Below are 20197 nucleotides of genomic sequence, written 5' to 3'. Positions count from 1 at the left end.
CGTGGTTTCTTTCTTTTCAAGATAGTCCAAATGGTTGTACTTGTGATACGCAATTGTTGTGCTATGGTTCTAATTGAATTATTCTGTTCTTTCAGCTTCCAAATTGCTTGTTTTTTTCATAGACAGTTCTCTGGTCTTCATGTTGGTTTATGCCCACTGACTCCAAAGGCAGACTCCCAAGTCAAAATCTAAGAACAATCAAGGCAAAAAGACACACCTGAGCAACAACAAACACTTGCTAGTCATTTGTTCCAATACTTGTGCTTACCTAAAATGGGGGGACTGAACATAAAAAGTGCTATTGTTCTACAACGGCAAAACATATTCAGTCGTGGCCAAAAATATTGGCACCCTTGCACTTTTTTCAAACAACTCACAATTTTCTCTAAAAATAAGTTGCAATTGACTAAAGTATTTTATCTCCACAATTCTTTATTTAACTGTTAATATTACAGAACCTTTGTTTTTGATTCAGAACTTAATATATCCTTTTAAATCAGAAAAGAAAAAGAAATGGCATTGACAAAATTATTGACACCCTAGAATTAATATTTGGTAGCACAGACTCTGGATAAAATAACTACAGTCAAGCGCTTCCTGTAGCCATGAATGAGCTTCCTCCACCTCTCTACTGGCAGTTTGACTAATGCAAACTGCTCCAGTTCTCCCAGATTTGAAGGGTGCCTTCTCCCAACTGCTGTTTTCAGATCTCTCCACAGGTGTTCAATGGGATTTAGATCTGGATTCATTGCTGGCCACTTCAGAACAGTCCAGCGTTTTGTCTTGAACCATTCCGAGGTGCTTTTTGAAGTGTGTTTGGGGTCATTGTCCTGCTGCAAGACCCATAACCTTCGACAGAGGCCCAGCTTTGACACTGGGTTGAACATTGCGCTCCAAAATGCCTTGGTGATCTCCTGATTTCATTATGCCATGCACACATTCAAGGAGCCCAGTGCCAGAGGCAGCACAGCAACCCCAAAACATCACTGAACCTCCTCCATGTTTGACTGTAGGGAAGGTGTTCGTTTCTTTGAAGACTTCATTTTGTTTTCTGTAAACATAGAGATGATGTGCTTTACCAAAAAGCTCTAATTTGGTCTCATCTGTCCACAGGACATTCTCCCAGAAGGATTTTGGCTTGTTCAGGTGTGTTTTGGCAAACTCCAATCGGTCTCTCTCTCAGCAGTGGGGTCCTCCTGTGTCTCCTACCATAGAACCCCCTTTCATAAAGTTGGCGACGGATGGTGCGAGTTGAAACTGTTGTACCTTGTGTCTGAAGGTCAGCTTGAATCTGTTTGACAGTTGATCAAGGTGCTTTCTCCACCATTCGAACAATCCTTCGCTGCGATCTTCGATCAAGTTTTCTCTTTCGGCCACGTCCAGGTAGGTTGGCTACAGTGCCATGGGCCTTAAACTTCCTGATAACATTGCGTACAGTGGACACAGGAACATCAGGGTCTCTGGAGATGGACATGTAGCCTTGAGATTGTCCATGCTTGGTTACAATCTTGTGTCTGACCTCCTCAGCCAATTCTCTGGTTTTCTTTCTTTTCTCCATGAACATGGTACACACAGTGACACAAAACAGCAGAATGACTCCTTTTCTCTATTCAAACTGGTTGAATGAGTGATTTTTATATTGCAGGCACCTGCAACTCACCACAGGTGAGTTCAATTCCAAAATAAAGGAGAATCACCTGCTTTAAATCGAATTATTTCTAACAACTTCTGTTACGGAGTCCTCTACAATCTCCTGGTCTCGGTAACCCCCGAACCCCGAGAGGAACCCCGGCAGAAAAATATATTACCCTGTGTTGAAAATCAATAGTGAAACCACACCAATGATTATAAATGAACCAACTTGTATTATAAATCACACACCGGTAATACGGTACAGCAAATGGCCATTAAGAGTGCACTCTATATATATCTTATATAAAGTCAAGACTCACTACTCTGACAGCAAATGAACGGACACTCCTCAATGTCTCTATGACTTGTCCCAAGGCGAATGGGATTCGTTCCAGCGGTCGATGGAACGAAATCCGGTCGAAGCCCGAATCTCGCTCTCCAGTCGATATCCGAAACGTGTACAGTGGGCAAGGGTGCTCTTCCCGCCAAACTGTACAACTGCGCCCTCCAGAGGCGCACCTTCACCGCTCCCTCAGCAAACCGCAACGTAATTGGAGACCAAGCGGTCGCACCCACTCATCCCGGACAGACGGTAGGATGTTGGGGGTGAAGATGGCACGAAGCAAACGTTCACCGGTGTCCGAAGCACGGGGTTCAAAATGGCTGACGGCTCTAGCTTGAGCCGATGCGACGAGGGAAGGATTCGTCGGAATCTCAACGCCCCAAGTCTGTCTACGCAGATTTCTCCACTCCAGCGAATATTCTTATCGCCGGATGTCCCTTCTAGGAACTCAAAATCCCCTTGCGGCTGTCGGTAAACCTGGCTGGTTACCGAGCGCTGACGTCACCGTCCTCTCCGACTTTGCGCGCGCTGCTTCTTCCTCTTCACCTCATTGTCTTCTCCTTCGGTTTCCTGTTTCACTTACAGTTATCCTTTTTAACTTTTGATAACCGTTCGTGAATAATAAACCTTGTGAAACTAATAATAATACATAATATCAGAAACATGTCCAGTGGGTGAAAACCACAATAACGGAAGTCACGAATCCGTAACACTTCTGAAAGGTGCCAATAACATTGGCTGGGCCATTTTAGGATTTATTTGTGGAACAAGCTAAGATTTAGTGATTTGTTTTCAGCTTTTTTTGTTTTGCTCCACTGAAACCCAAAGAAATACATTTGTGGAAACCAAAATATTTTTTCATTTCAACACTTTTCTGGAAGAAATGGTGCATTATTTGAAAAAAGTGCAAGGGTGCCAATATTTTTGGCCACGACTGTATACACACACTCTATTTGTACCATGTAGCATCACCTAGTGGTTGTGGCAGACAGTATTGCAACTTCATTCTTTACCTGGGCAACGCTGAGGTTAAAGCACTCTTTGCATGGGTAAATTTGTCCTCCTTCCCTTGTCCACACCCAAAGATTGGAGGGGCCTGTCAAAGTAGAGTTCCTTTCTAGACAGAGTTGCGACAACTCCAGATTTGACGACATTTTGTTTCCATTGTGCGGCCGGATTGCCCCGAGTGTAGCGGTGCATGCAGTGAACCGTGCATGGGCATTTCTATTGCCTGTACAGCACAGTGCATGACTGGCGAAGGAAGGGGATCGAAACCGATGGAATAAATGGAGGGATATTGATATAAAAAGTTAAATATGATAAAGTAGAGTGTGGAGAAGAATTAGAAATTGGGATTGCAATATAGGTGTGAAAATGAGGGAATGGGAAATGCGAAGAAATAGCAGAAGTTTGAAGTGGGAAGGAACATGCCGTCTATGAGATAGAGTGTGTTTGTCTGGACCCAACTCCCTGGTATAAACCCAACTCCATTGACAGAACGAATCTATTACATCAGCTTTTTGTTATATCACGAGTGCAAGAAAGAAAAAAAGTATTTTACAGTTCGTTATATCAAGCATCTACTGTAATTCCTCATAAGTGCTGACAAATTTGTCAGCATGTTGTACATGTATCCACTTATCACCAGGTTTAAGTTTTTACTTGACTACATGCACAACACATACTGTACGTTACACACACTCACTCACACACACACACACACACACACACACACACACACACACACACACACACACACACACACACACACACACACACACACACACACACTGTATTCAGAAAGTATTCAGACCCCTTCACTTTTTTCACATTTTATTGTGAAATTGTGCATTTTCACATTTGCCAATACTGAGGTGCGGCTGTGCTGCGGATGCCGTGCCCCCCGTGCATTAAGCCAAGAATTTCCAATTTTGCCACACTACCAGCACATCTAATTTTATTGACTGTTGTTGAGGAATCTGTGATATCCATACAAGAATGTTCACCGATTCGACAGTTGCCTCGAGTGTCTGATGCATTGCCTGGACAATTTATATGGTGGTCCGGAATCAAACCTCGGCTGGACATCTCAAGTCCGAGTACGTTAGCTCCGACGTATCTTGTCAGCCCCGCAGCATGAGCGAATAGTTGTACCATCAGCTTAAACTTTGAAGGACATCAAGAAGATTATCTCGCATTGCTGCTGGAACTTTGACGAATGTTCATGTTTGATAAGAGAGCATGGATACAATTAAACCCACAAAGAGCTCGAGGGAATTCGATTTGCTGCCTGCATGGAGTAATCCCGGTCCCGGATCGGGACCGGACCCCGGACCCGGGTCCCAGACCGGGAGGAATCCCGGTCGATTGCTGAATTAACGCCAGGGGGGTTGACTCAGCCTGTCATCCTTCCGAGGTCGGCTAATTGAGTACCAGTTCACTGGTAATTCCATGTTTGTCGTTAAAGGCGGCAAAAAGGGTTGGCGTCAGGAAGGGCATCCGGCCGTAAAACATTGCTTCAAAAAGGGGACCGAAAAACAACAACAACCACGGTTCCCGAAAAAGGCCAACCCCCGCTTTGCGGGGAAAAATGGCCTCTAAAGGTGGTTGTGTTTTTTTTACGGAGTAAATGGCAACCCCTGTAATGTCACGGAATGTTGCCCTTGAGGACGTGAAGCTTCAGCTGACATACTATCACGCGGCTCTGGTTCAAACAGCAGAGTTCTGGCCTTGGTAGTGATGGGCATCCCACGACGCCGAAGGTTTTGGTACATTGTGTGTCGGTGAGGGGTTGTGATGGCAGCATGGTATAAAATACCTATTCTGAGTTTGTTTTGAGAGAAACCTTTTTGAGATATCAAAAATGCGACATTTTCATCAAAAATTTTGCTGTTCCTCTGTAGAGTTTCTTATTTATTTATTATTTTAAGAGATTTTTCTACTTCTGTCGGACTTCCTTATAAAGTCACACTTACCTGTGTCGCTGCTGCAATCGCTTTATCTCTAATAGTGTTGGACCTGAATGTAAAAGGCACCTGTTCACATGCTCGCTGCAGGCTGTTTTGACACCCTTTAGTAGGAAAGAAGATACCCTGCAGATTGTGGCAGCTGTGGCTGAGTAAATGAAAAAAAATAATTATATTCGATGTCAAACACTCGCTGAATTGGACATGTGCTCCCCTCCGCGTCCCCCTTCAGGTGATGTGCGCAACGAGATGTACATCACACTGGAGCGCGGTGAGTTTGAAAAGGGTGGAAAGAGCGTGCAGAAGAACGTGGAGGTGACGATGTATGTGCTCGATGTTCAAGGCGATATTCTTCCTGTGAGTTTCCTGGAGCGTCCCTCTCCCTTTTCCTCGAATACTTGTTGTCTTTTGACATCTTGAAGGATTGTCCTGTACGTTGGGTTGCGAAATGTTGCTTTTGTTTGCTTCAAGAAGCGCTGCAACTTTGGCTATTGACTTTCACTTGCTTTTTTCATTTCCTTTTATTACTTGATCGTAGCCTATTTCTTCCCTTCCTGGCAGGATTGCATCTGCGCCGGTTCCGGTGAGCCCGGAGTGACCAAGTTTCGTTCCTTCGTTCTCTACCACAACAACTCTCCACGCTGGGCAGAGCCCGTTAAGCTTCCCTTGCCCATCGAACGTTTCCGTGGCGCTCACCTCCGCTTCGAGTTTCGACACTGCTCCAGTGAGGCAACGTGGCAAATAGGCCCAACTGTTTCCGTCACGTTGCACCGCTCTATCTTGACGAAACATTTCCAAGCGACGTAGTTTGTCTGCAGTGACATTTTGTCACTGCAAGACTGAGGTTATGTTTTCGGCCCTGTTTGTTTGTCCGTGACCAGGATGTCCCAAAAAGTTATGGACAGCCCCTCCGCCCTCCCCCCTCTTCCATGGGGGTTACTTTTCATTTTTTGGAGAGATCTCCACGACCATCTCGCTTATCAAAATTAACTCATAAGAAAGCCACTCAATTATGTTTGCTGTAACTTTCTGTTTTTTAATTTATTCTTCTTCTTCATTAGTATGCAGCACGAGGCTGTGGGGTAGCATCATCGGCTGAAGGCGTGGCTGTGCCACTGATGCAATGGCGTCTGCAAGTTAGGGCAGGAATTTGGAATTTGTTCAGGGTGCTGGCGATGGCTCGCCTATTCTTGGTAAAGGGCGCCATGAGATCTTTGGAAAGATCACAGATCACAGAGTTTGGGCATGGCATGGGACGGGATCACAGATGGGATCACAGACTTTGAGTTTGGTAAAGGGCCTTCACGAGAAAAAGGAGAGTTAAACTATTGTGTTATCCTGTATGTCTGACTGCATACTCACATGAAGTGTTCCAGCATTTCCACAATACATTTTTGCAGTTCGAGTTCCAAATATAACCCCCTAACCCAATTGGCCCCCTAAATATATCACGTGTAGCTCGTGCCTTGGAAATGGAAGAGGAGCTTTTCTTGATTTTGCTGTTTGATTAAAATGCTATCTTCTGTCTTTTGTTGTACATTCAGCAAAAGACAAGGGGGAGAGGAAACTTTTTGCCTTTTCCTTCACTCCGCTGATGCATGAGGATGGCAGCACACTGACGGACACGTTGCATGAACTTCTCGTCTACAAGGCATGTCTGTACAAACACGAAGAGACAAAGCGTGGTGGAAGAACAGGTTTAACATCTTGGTGCTTGATGAACGAGCTGTCATTATTGATGCTTTTTCGGATTCAGAAATTATGACTTTTAAGGATGTCCGGGTCTTGTATTCTGTTGGCCTTGGTTGCTCATTAGTTATTGGCACTATAGCAAAAAGCATCAGCTGGCAAGCTTGCCCTTCTTTATTTCAACATTTTATCACAACCTTTGCCTTCCCTGTCTTTGATTGTCTTCATGGTATCGTTTCAGTGTGATGAGAGCCTAGACTTATCAAACCCAAGTATCTACCTGTGTCTGCGGAGCTCCAAAGACCAACAGAATGGAGCACAAACCACCCCGGCCTCTCTCAATGGGCCTGTCCAGTTGAGCGCACGGGAATCGTTCTTCATCTCCACCATCCTCTGTTCAACCAAGCTCACTCAGAACGGTGCTTTTGTAATCTTTTTTTAATCAAAATAGCTTGTTTATTTTGTTTATTTCAACAAAATATCAAAATTGGTTATTGCAGCAGTTTCGGCTGAGCACAAGTCATGATGCTGTAATCCTGGATTCAAAACGACTCGTTGATTCTTTTTTTTTTATCCTTTGTTTCATATTTTGTGACCAAGATGTTGGCTCGTGAAAGTGCATAGAGACCGAGGGTAAAATGGCACCTTACTGATAGTGGGGCAGTGGGACCCAGTTACACGCAAACAAGAGAAGAAAGGAAAAGTGGAGAGGGGAGAGAGATAAAGGATGCGAAGAATCACAGTAACCTGGAAGAAAGAAGGTTGTGTTAAGAAGGGTTAATGAGAGTAAAAAGGATACATAGGTATTTCCCCCAAAAAAAATTCTGAAAGGTATTTTCCAAAAAAGTCCGCTTTCCAAATTTTTAGACGACACAAAGCTTAGACGTAAGGTAGGGACAGGGGTAATCCGATTCAGGAAAGTCCAGATACTTTAATGGACTGGGCAAATATTGTCAGATGTAATTTAACGTAAACCTTTAAGGTGCTGGGGATGGGTAATAATAATAGGAATGAAAATAGAGATTACAAGATGCAAGTGTTTGAGCGTGTCACCCAGGAGAAGGATCTGGGAATGGTCATCGATATGTGGGTTATGTAGACAGGACAGTGCCAGGTAGCTCAAAGGTAAATCAAACAGGGTTTTAACTTGTATTCACAGGGGGATAAATATTGTAAATCAAAACAGGATCCTGGGTCTCCTGGGCTAACCCCCGCTCTTGCAGGGAAAATGGCCTTAAAATGCCTGTTGTTGTTGTTGTATCCTGGGTCTCCTGGTGTTGGCTTAGCGGTTTGGGTGCCGGATTGGGATCCCGGTCGATCGTTGAATTAACACCAGGGGGGTTGACCCAGCCTGTCATCCTTCTGAGGTCGGCAAATTGAGTACCAGTTCACTGGTAATTCCCTGTGTGTCGCAAGAGGCGACTAACAGGGTTGGCGGCAGGAAGGGCATCCGGTCGTAAAACATTGCTTCAAAAATGGGACCCGAAAAAGGCCAACCCCTGCTCAGTGGCGAAAAATGGCCTCCAAAGGTGGTTCAAAAGAGGAAGTTTTAACACTGCAGGAATTTCGTGATGCCTCATCTAGAAAAAGCATGACTTTCAACATGACGTATGAATGCTAAACGAGGCCTTTTGCGCATGCACTGTGTGTGTTTTCAGTGACTCGGTTCTGCTCTCCAGGCAATTTTAACTTGCCTTTGCTGGCGGTATTTCTGTGATTCAAATCGTCTTTTTAAACATAATTTTCAAGATTTCGATTAAAGAGTGGCAATGTCGAGATGGTTAACCATAACTTCCTGAAAGCAAATCGGACTCGTGGAAATATAGGAAATATGACATGTATCCGTGAATTAGAGGTGTCGGGTTTGTACCGTTTCTGGTTAATGCAAGTGAGCAGTGGCCATTGATATAACACAGACACACACACACACACACACACACACACACACACACACACACACGCACGCAAGCAAACACACACACACACACACACACACACACTCACATACACTGAACAGTCGCTTCTACAAGTGCAACAAGAAAGAGCAATCAGAGATTGCAGACCCTTGCCAGGACGTGTTTTTAGTGGTTTTAAGGCTTTTGTGTTAAAACAAACATGGCGGCTGAACCACGTGACCGATGACGTTATCATAATTGTTTTCTCCACCAATTTATCCCTGGATGATGCTCAAGAAATTTCATCTTGATCGGATGAAGTTTTGTACTTGTCGAATTATGACGTCATAATGGAGGCACCTATGACATCATCATTAACATATGTTATTCCCCATGGAGAGTTCTTTACAATGAGCCATGTCCCAATTTTTTATATGCAGCGCTTTCGGAGATAGAGGTGCAAAAATTTTCGGTTTTTCAAAGATGGAGCCCATACCACGTGACGTATGACGTCCTAATTAAAATTTCAAAATTCTACAAGTGGAGTTGCACCTATGATGAAAATTTCCTGTCAATCAGACCAACGGTTGCAGAAAAAAGCATACTTGTTCTGTGCAGACAAATAGACAGACAAACAGACCCCAATGCAGTGCTCTCTCCTCTGGCGAGGGCAAAAATCTAGTTTAATTTGTCTTGTGGCTCCGGAACCGTACAAGTATGTATAATGATGCAAAGATAATAATAATAATAATAATAATTCATTTATTTTGTATAGCGCTTTTCCAGAAGCCCAAAGGCGCTTTGACAGAGTGGAAAACATAATGCATAACAATACATGAAAACAACAATTGCAAAAAGACAAGAATCAAGAAAACAAACAGCAGCGATATACGGCATATATATAAGACAAGAATCAAAAAGACAAGACAAGAATCAATAGGGAAATATTTAAAGCAAAAGGAGGGAGAAGGAGAAGAGATAGTCAGGGGTTAAATGCTGTGGGTTGAATGTTGAATGCAGCGTTGAACAGGTGGGTCTTTAGTGATGTTTTGAATGTGGTGAGTGAGGAGGAGTCTCTGATGGTGTGAGGTAGTGAATTCCAGAGGGTGGGAGCAGCGATGGAGAAGGCCCTGTCCCCCCAGGATCTGAATTTGGTCCGGATGGAGGGGGTCAGGAGGTTGGTACCAGCAGAGCGGAGGTTGCGGGTGGGAGTGTGTCTGGAGAGGAGGTCAGCCAGGTAGGATGGGGCCAGGTTATGGAGGGCTTTGTATGTCAAGAGGAGGATTTTGTACTGGATTCTCTGGGGGATGGGGAGCCAGTGAAGCTTGTAAAGGACGGGGGTGATGTGGTCACGGGTCCGGGAATGAGTGAGTAGACGGGCAGCGGAGTTCTGAATGTATTGGAGTTTATTGGACTGATTGGGCAAACAAAGAATATATTTATAACAGCACTCACAGCTCAGGAGTTTGTCCGACGAGCAGCTTCTCCCAGCTTTTCTCCAATATACTGTACCTTATGTCCGCCCCAAACACGACAGTTTCCTTGGGTGTCTGCGCACCGAGCATTCTGAGGCGGATTGCGTCATTTTGAATGTCACATATTGTAGTTTTGGTCGACACATCTGAGGAAGGACAGAGCTGCCATGGGTTCAGTGCAGGGCTACGCAAATAATTCCGGGCCGAGTTATAAAAGAGGAAGAGGAAAGAGGCGCCAATACCTTCCCACTCTCCCAAAATATTAAATACAGGTATTGTATACATATTTGTCACGTGACTCCCCTTGGTTAATACTGGGAGAGTCACGGGTAGGCAAAACCAGCTTTAACTGCGGGCGTTCAGTTCAAATAGCGGATTTTGTATCTGTACGCGGGGGAAGAAAGGGGAGGAAGCTGAAGCGCTTACCTGGGCGATCCTGCCGAGCAGTCTTCAACCTGCAGGAAATAAACTCACACGAAAACCGGATTTTAAAATGTACAGAAAATAACGAAAAGATTTATCTATCTATAATTCCACTAATCTCTGTCTGTGTGTGTGTGTGTGTGTATGCGACCGCTGTTTCTCGACAACTACCGGTCCAATATACTTTAAACTTGCCAGGTATATTGCTGGGGACCCGAGGATGTGCCTTTTCAAGGTTTCATATTAATCGGACAAGTAGTTACCGAGCTATGTCCAAAAAACGATTCAACCAATCAGAGAGCAGCGAGCTATCACGTGTGCCGAACGTGCCGAACAGACTCTGCCTCGGACGGCACATTTGAGAGCGTATTCATTTATTTCACGTTGGCAAACTATGTTGGCGTTAAACTATGTTTTAAAACTAATTAAAACTACTTTGCGATTCATCGTAACTGCGATTCGTAACTGCCGTTCGCTTTGGCTTTGCGAATGGACCAAACCATTTCATGTAAATAGAGGGGGGGGATTGTCACCGTACTCGCAAGCCGTTCGCTTTGGACCAAACCATTTCATGTAAATAGAGGGGGGGGGATATAATTTTAGATATAGATATAGTACGGGCATGCCCTAGTTAAAAGAAATGCCGATAACAAAAAAAGGCGACGGTAAAACTAAATTCCTGTAGGATCCTTCACACCAGACTTGTAACACAGTCAAATGGGGAATAAACTAGAAAATAAAAATGTGAGGGATAATCGTGCACTTAGCTCTGATCAGCAACGGGTGGGTTGGGGAGGGGGAGGTCTCGCCAGGAATCCAAGGCTCCAGAGGTCCGGCAGGCGCGCGCGTTGGCGGGAAAACAGGCCTCACTCGCGCAGTCCCGAGCGTTCGTCCATGCGTCGTTTCTGCCTGGCAAAACCCTACACGTCTCTCGATGGCATCTCCGATCGCTTCCTGGTGCCCGTCGCCCAAGCACAAACGTGCGAAGGAGAAGAACAAGGGAACCAGAGGAGAGCAAGAACAGTACAAGATCGGAGGGTCAGAGATGGTCAGAAAGCAAGGGGGCAAGGGGAAAGCAAGAGCAAGAGAGAAAATGTCGGTCCTCGAGTTCTTTTAACGTATGGTCGTCACATCATCAGCGCTTCTCTTCTTGCTCGCCTCTGACGACTTCGGTGGTCTTTGCCAATCAGTGCTCTGCTTCCTCCTCGGCCTTCCTTCTGCCAATCAGCGGGTAGCCTCTTGCTCCGCCCTGGCCAATCACGAGTCCCTTCTTACCCTGGCCTTCCCGTTGGTCGACTCCCGCCCAATAGTGAGTCGCTTCTTGCTCCGCCCTGGCCAATCACGAGTCCCTTCTTACCCTGGCCTTCCCGTTGGTCAACTTCCCCCCCAATATCGAGTCACTTCTTGCTCCGCCCTGGCCAATCATGGCTCCTCGGGGCATGTCTTCGGCCTGCCGGTCTTCCGTGGCGATGTAGCTGGTGCATCCCAAATGGCCATGCTCAGAACTGGCTTCCGGTTGGTTGGTTTTATGGTTATTATTTAGTGCAATTAATGGGCATGTCTCACTAGTGTCTATTGCGGTGCCATAAAGGACAAAGGATAAATCACATAGGGTAGGACTTACAAGGGATACTTTATCCTTATGCCCTAAGCTAGTTAACATGCCCCGCCCCCTCGTGACGGGGACGAAGATACACCTTACTCTGACATTCGGCTAAACAGAACTTATTACATGGTGATGGTTCTTACCCGACATCCGAAGCATGATACCTACACAAATATACCTGACTTTACGTATCACTACCCCACAAACATAACAATGTATGTGTATATATATATATATATATATATATATATATATATATATATATATATATATATATATATATATATATATTGTTACGGACGCGGTTTAGATGTTATTTTGACCGAGCGGTGGTGTATTACCGCGACCTAACAGTTATTCCCCGACTAGACCCCGATTCCACCCAGACGTTGACCAAATCGCGCTATGCTAAATCGATGATGGAAAGGACACAACGACTGGGATAGATGAAACGACGCAAGGGGTACAGTTCTCAAGACCTCCGGAGGATGATATAATTACAGTGGTGGAGAAAAGGGGTAGATTACAAGGTAGTGAGGTAAAGACACAGAAGAGATAGGCACTTAATTACAGTCTTATCTTAGCCCAGACAGACCACAGACAAACGGAACAAGGCTGACTTACACAGGGATTGATGGCAGGGAAGGACAGGTAGTTCGATAGCACAAGGTGCACCTTGGCTCGGGGACAGGATCAAGCACGGTCCAAGAGATGCAGGGAGGCCTCACAGCGCTCGGAGGGTACGTCTTGCTTGCTCCAAGCTTAGCGCGCATCTGACGTCACCTCCCTCTTCCTGCGCATGCTCAGCGGGGAGTGACACGCCCTCGGCTGGTTGGCTCCGCCCCCCTGGGGCCGGTCCGCCGCTTCCATTGGGTGCGGGGGTTACCGGGCTCCGCCCTTGACGAGGAGCTGACAGGGAGCCCCTATTTGGTAACCCCGTCGAGCACATGTTCGATGGCGGCTCGTTGAGAAGGCCTCATGCCCTCCCAACACCCCCTACCAACCAAGCCGGAGTGAGGACGCGCACTCCCTGTGCACGCCGCCGCCGTTGCTGTTGTTGTTGTTGTTGTTGCTGAACCGTGAGGAAGAGCTGCGGGGGAGGTATTGGGAGGTCCTAAACTTCCTAACGGTGCCATACAATCACATTCTGGTGCAACGAAGGGTCAGAATTAATGGAAACGAGTCCTTAACTGACATAGACTAAGAATAACTAGCAAGATGTCCTATAGTTGTCTTACATGAGATGCGGTGAACCTGGGCACGACATTTAATGGGGGAAATAGGGGGAGGTCGGGTCTACAGAGTGTTGTTTACAGAAAATGGGACTAGGGAATGGGGGATTGGGGATAGTTGGGAAGTATTGAGGAAATAGGGGAATATTTACAAGCGGATATGGATGGATGCAAATCCCATATCCGCAACATTGCACCCTTCTCTACCTCGGGGCGTCCCGACCCGATAAATTTTTACCTACTTTAGTGTGGCACTCAGATGTAGTTCCCTCTACTATTAACTCAACCCTGAGTGCGACAGTTTTACAGATGTTCACAAATGAGTAAATATGTCCCCCTGCGACGTTGCACCCTTCTCCTAACAGAAACACACCCACAGGATAACCGAATCGCGGAAAGCATCCTCAAACTAAACATACAGCCGGTAGGGAGCATCATTTATACAAGACTACACTGATATTTACACTACGATCCAGGACCTGTTCTTTGAGGAACACATGCAGATGTTATGCATAGGGAGAGCACGCATGCCAGCATCGATACACCAACCCACGAGTGCCCTGTGGCCCTACGGCCTTTAATAATGCGCAGAGCACCCCGTCCAAGCACCAAAAGCACCACCCCATACGCACAGTCAGCACCATCCGGTGCACCAATAAAGTGTTCAATAACAATGCACAATCAAGTGTCCATGGTCACCGGTGGTGTCGCAGCCGGCCGATGTTCTGCCGCTGGTCTTGCCTTCATGGAGTGCACTTGGCCTTCTGGCTTCTTTAGAAATAAAGAAAGGCGCCAACCGCGTCCATTTCTGAATTGTGGCCGTCAGGGGGCCAACTAAAAGTGGTTCACCTGTATGGCATAGGTGCCACGTTGACCCAGAGGTCCATCAATGGGTGGTGCTTGCCCGCAAAAGAACTGCGGCCCATGGTGGGTGGCCACAAAAATTGCGGTCCATATGGTGTATCGATCCAGGCAGCAAGCAGCGGAAGTACAGACCCACAACTGCGGAGCCAGCACCTCTCTCTCCTCTCTCTCTGCCCCAAAGCCAGATCCTCGGAGGTGGGAGACAAAAGAAGACAAGTGAGTAAGGTGGTAAGGGCGCAAAAGTGCACGCAATTCAAGGTAATGCACACTGGGGGCACATGGGAACCAGGTGAGACAGGTACGTTCCTACCGTACGCCCCCCCCCCCCCCACCAGGTAACCTACATTGCCCCTCCCTTACCCCTTACTGTATCCACAAAACACAACACTACCCATAAACATCTACTTTACACATCAACAAACGTCCCTACTGTCTTCCCCGTTCCTCCCATAAACCAAATTCGTCTTCTCTCCCTCCTAACCAATCAAATTTGCCATTTCCAACTCTCATCAACATTTGCCATCTCCAACTCAACATCAAAATTTGCCATCACCAATTCATCATCAGTCCCTCCTAAGGAGGGAGAGATGGAATCACCCCAATGTCTTATCCACGTCGTGATGCGTCTCACAAATCCAAACAGCAATTCTCATTTCCTGCAACACAGAACAAAGGAACACAGGTGTGGAGTCATCATCACCACCTCACGTAAGTGGCTGCGTATGGTGCGACAGGTTCATCAATCCTAACTATTTCCTAAATGACTTTAACAACTTTACATTACCCAGGGTCTTTCTCCTGCCAAACCATTGGCCCTCATTACTCTATGTGGTTCGAAGAACCAAAATCCCATTGAACATCTGTGGTGCACACCATCAATTTGGGTCTCACTCCCCGATTCAACACTCGGTGCCCCCGCACAATTTCGGTGGCTGGGTCGTGTGACGCTCCCAGCTGGTCCGCCCACCTGCACACCTCCACCACTGTTGTTGCCTACCGAGCTCACCTGCTCCTCCCCCTAACCTAACTAACTGGGGAAGGCCCTCTCGCACTCTCACCCCCTCAGTGCCCTCTCTGGCACGGGCTGCCCGATCCACACCCGGGATCCTCAGGCACCCACTGACACTAACGGCTCCCAGAGCCCACCTGCGGCCTCACCTGGCCGACATCTAACAGTGGCGGAGTGCCCAACCATTCACACTCATACTAACAGGCCACACGACCAGCCAATTTCACCACACCAATGCACCCATCCACAATACCATTCTGCAACCGCACCACAAATGCCAATATCCAACCACAATTTACCTATACCTTCTAACTATTCTTTAAACTACCCTGCCCGGGTACTCGTGAAAAGGGGTCCACTCTTCCCCCATCCACACCTTCACACCATGCACACCACTCCGTACCACTTCCTCCAACTCTCTCCACACCACTCATTCTCTGCTCCATATATTCCACACACCTGCACTTGCACACCTGTGCTCTCATACTTGGTGCCGCCTGCACCCTTCTCTCCCCCAAGCGCATTCGCGCTGATCCACAACACTCACTACTCACCATGACACTCATCCGCAATGCTCTCTCATTCATCACTTGTACACTCACACACACCTCGGAGCATTGCCTCACCGATGCCTCATTTGAAGCTGCTCACCAGCACTTCCGTTCACACTGCATCATCTGCCCTGTCTACTCCCTTCTAAAACTCGCGCTCCTCCGTCTTCCCTTACACTCAGCGCTCCCACGTCATTATCATCCACTCTAATCTACCTGCGTCCCCTCTACAGGTATCCTTGTCACTAACTAACCTTAACGTTACCTAATGTCATCTTCGCTAGATCCCTACACACAATATCCTAACCCACCCGGGCTAGTTTTCACTGCCATACACCCCATAATCTATAGCGCATCTGCCCCCTATTTGTGAGGGATGACAGAGTTGCCATCCCACCACATCGGGCATCTCCCACTACCAATTTTGCACATCAAATTTCAACAAATCAAAAATTTGCCAATCACTACCCATCATCTGCCAATCATTACTGCCAATCCTTTGCCAATCATCAAATTTTGTTTTTCTAATTTCGGGGCCAAAACACTATCCTCGTCATTACAGTCTACTTACTAATGCCTCTCGGTGTGCCAATTCACTTCTAAAGCTCGGCTTCGTACAGCCAAGCCATGAATGCGGGTTGTTTGGTGCCAGCGGCTGGATACGTCCCGCATTCGGTGCAGGGAAGGAGGTTTACCCGGGCCGAGGTCCCACGCACCATCTCGGCACGGAGCCATCCCATGGCCCGATCTCGACCTGCCGGAACGTCTCAATAAAAAGTGGTCGCCATGACGACCCTTCCTATCGGGCTGCCCGCTCCGCCTAGTGGAGCCCGGACGCGGCCGTTCCAAGCGAGGCACAGCGTGGATCGCGTACGGCGGTCCTTTCGAACCCGCCGTGGCTCGGATCCCCGCTGGTTCTCGCGGCACGCGAAGCCCGGCACGCACCGAGGGCCCGATTCGGCTATAATTCGTTCTAACCGCTAACCCGGTTACCGTCGATGCCTCACCTGCATGCTTACACGCATACGCTACCCCTTTCACCCTCACTGAGCTCGATGCTCCAACGCCGCCCGTACACCCCGCAGCCCGTTCCTTGCTCATACATCCAGCTGTCTCCCTGCTCGTCATTGCACCTTCTCTTACACACCCAGGTACACTCATTCCACTCACAGACTTGGTCACACACCTGACCACCGAACACCTTTGCACACATTCGTCGCTCGCACACCTCACCAACACACCTCTTTGCGCCCCCTCCTCGGTCACCTCATCTGTGACAATCACAGGTGTGCTTTCACTCGCACACCCAACCACGTGCCTCACGACCAACTCAAGTGTGCATTCCCACACACGCTCTACCATTCCAGGTGTGCATCCTTCCATTCCAGGTGTACATCCTCGCTCACCCGTCACAACCAACTCACGCTCCGTGTCACTCCCACTACTTTCACCTCCACTCTCGGTCGCGCACTCACCCTTACTCTCGACAGCGCACTCTTTCCTCATGCACCTGTCCGTTACACACCTTTCTCGCGCATCCTCTTGCGCACACACTTTCGTTACTTCCTCCGTAACACTTACCACACCGCGCTTCCATGTACCCCCTCGCACACGCGCTACGACCGACTCACTCTCGACAGCACACTCACTCCTTGGCGTGCACTTTTTCCTCACACACCCCATGGTCGGACATTCTCGCACACCTCGTTTTTCGCACACCAGACCTGTCGCACACTTCACCAACGGCCTCTCACGAACACCCGGGTCCACAACAACCCCCAAGCTTATTAAATCACCTGGCGCATCATACGCACGACCATATTGGTCACCACTTACACCGGGTCCTCTTTCTCTTCGCTTCTCCTCCATCACCTGCGAATCCCTCATCCGGTTAATGAGCACATCATCACGATCCGAACACAGACTTTGGACCAATTATTTTACTTCCTCTTTGATCTCTTTCTTATCCCCTCTCCGTCGCTTCTTAATTTCGCTTACCCCTTCTTCCACTTCTTCTAATTTCTGCTTCACCTCTTTTATTTCCCGGTGTGTCTCCTCAAGCTCGTCCTCTAAGGCCACCTTGACCGTTTCTATGTGCGTCCTCACCTGCCGGTCCTTCGTCTCCATTACCTCTGTCACCTTGTTCATTTTCCTCGTCAGGTCCTCATGTACCGTCTGACACTTTTTTAATTACCCCTACGTCCTTTTTCATCTCCTTCTGTGTCGATTTTAAACCCTCTATTACCGCTGTGTTCTTCTTTACCTGGTCCCCCAACTCCTTTTGTCCCACTGTCAGTTGTTCTACTCCCAGCGTCAACTCCTCTATACCACCTTGCAATTTTACAGTCCCCTTTCTCACCTCCTTCTCCATGCGCTCCTTACAGTGCCTCACCTCCTCGCGCACTCCTCCGACCTCCTCACTCACACCTCTTCTGATCTCCTCTCCCATCACTTGCATCTCCTGCCCAGATGCCACCCTCATCTGCTCCATTTCCTCCCTGTGAGCATCCAATTTAGTTTCTACCCCCATTCTGACCCCCTCTATCTGCTGCCCCATTTTTTTAACTTCCCTTTCCGCTTGGTCCCTCATGTCCCTCAATTTGCCTTCCATACTGTTTTCTAACCCCTCTAACCCCGTTTTCATCCCTTCCATTTGATTCTCTTGAGCGGCCATTCTGTTTTCTACCCCCGTTAACCCCTCCTGTATTTCCCCTAATCTATTGTCTAATCCCTCTATTCTACTCCCTAACCCTCCGATCTGGGCCCCCATGTCATTCCTTAAACCCCCGATCTGGTTTCCCATGTCATCCCTTAAACCCCCGATCTGGTTTCCCATGTCATCCCTCAATTTCTCGCTATTGGACCCCATCCTTTGTTCTAACCGTTCCCCCATTTCTCCCATTTTGCCCCCCATTCTGCCCCCCAATCGCTCACTATCAGCCCTCATTTGCTCACTCTGAGCATCCATCCGGTTCCCCATTACCCCCATCATTCTGCTTTCCATTTCTTCGCTATTCTTGTCCATAAGGGCCTTCATTTGTATAAAAAAAAGGTTCACATCCACCAACGGCGCTGCTACGGTCGCGGGCGCTGTCGCCGTAGCCATGTGCGAGGCGCCATTTTGCGCGCCCGTAACCTCGTGCGCGAGGACGCCATTTTGCGAACCTGCCGCCCTCACTGCTTCGCTCTCCTCATGTCCCTCAATTTGGTCCTGGATCGACCCTGCCTCACTCTCCTCTACCGGAACCCAGCCGTCTTGATCTCCCATAGCGCGACTTTCAAAATTCGGGTTTTTTGTAAAACAAAATCAAATTTCGGTACTTTATAATTTTGACCAAATTTTTTCCTAGATGTTTTTAAAAAAATTTGGTTCGGGCCTCGAATCCCACTCCTCGACACCAATTGTTACGGTAATAACACAATTGGTGTTCCAAAATTTGGGCCTAACAAATTTAGTCCCAGGTCCGAATCCGACACTCCTGACACCAATTGTTACGGACGCGGTTTAGATGTTATTTTGACCGAGTGGTTGGTATGACCGCGACCGAACAGTTATTCCCCGACTAGACCCCGATTCCACCCAGACGTTGACCAAATCGCGCTATGCTAAATCAATGATGGAAAGGACACAATGACTGGGATAGATGAAACGACGCAAGGGGTACAGTTCTCAAGACCTCCGGAGGAGGATATAATTACAGTGGTGGAGAAAAGGGGTAGATTACAAGGTAGTGAGGTAAAGACACAGAAGAGATAGGCACTTAGATACAATCTTATCTTAGCCCAGACAGACCACAGACAAACGGAACAAGGCTGACTTACACAGGGATTGATGGCAGGGAAGGACAGGTAGTTCGATAGCACAAGGTGCACCTTGGCTCGGGGACAGGATCAAGCACGGTCCAAGAGATGCAGGGAGGCCTCACAGCGCTCGGAGGGTACGTCTTGCTTGCTCCAAGCTCAGCGCGCATCTGACGTCACCTCCCTCTTCCTGCGCATGCTCAGCGGGGAGTGACACGCCCTCGGCTGGTTGGCTCCGACCCCCTGGGGCCGGTCCACCGCTTCCATTGGGTGCGGGGGTTACCGGGCTCCGCCCTTGACGAGGAGCTGACAGGGAGCCCCTATTTGGTAACCCCGTCGAGCACATGTTCGATGGCGGCTCGTTGGGAAGGCCTCATGCCCTCCCAACACCCCCTACCAACCAAGCCGGAGTGAGGACGCGCACTCCCTGTGCACGCCGCCGCCGTTGCTGTTGTTGTTGTTGTTGTTGCTGAACCGTGAGGAAGAGCTGCGGGGAGGTATTGGGAGGTCCTAAACTTCCTAACGGTGCCATACAATCACATTCTGGTGCAACGAAAGGTCAGAATTAATGGAAACGAGTCCTTAACTGACATAGACTAAGAATAACTCGCAAGATGTCCTATAGTTGTCTTACATGAGATGCGGTGAACCTGGGCACGACATTTAATGGGGGAAATAGGGGGAGGTCGGGTCTACAGAGTGTTGTTTACA

The 20197-nt window shown here is 47.8% G+C and overlaps 1 protein-coding gene across 4 annotated transcripts in view; it reads left to right on the top strand.

Moving 5' to 3' along the window:
- Window positions 1-20197, top strand: part of DOCK4 (dedicator of cytokinesis 4) — a 267843-nt gene that overhangs the window by 142773 nt on the left and 104873 nt on the right. For all 4 annotated transcript variants that reach the window (XM_078786873.1, XM_078786872.1, XM_078786871.1 and 1 more), the window contains 4 exons: window positions 5174-5298; window positions 5503-5665; window positions 6486-6592; window positions 6872-7049. In XM_078786873.1, coding sequence (XP_078642999.1) covers window positions 5174-5298; window positions 5503-5665; window positions 6486-6592; window positions 6872-7049 — 573 coding nt within the window. The remainder of the gene's footprint in view (window positions 1-5173; window positions 5299-5502; window positions 5666-6485; window positions 6593-6871; window positions 7050-20197) is intronic.

The sequence above is a fragment of the Myxine glutinosa genome, chromosome 11 (assembly GCF_964187855.1).
Source record: "Myxine glutinosa chromosome 11, kmMyxGlut1.1, whole genome shotgun sequence".
Classification (NCBI taxonomy): domain Eukaryota; kingdom Metazoa; phylum Chordata; class Myxini; order Myxiniformes; family Myxinidae; genus Myxine; species Myxine glutinosa.
This window is presented reverse-complemented; position numbering and strand designations above follow the sequence as displayed.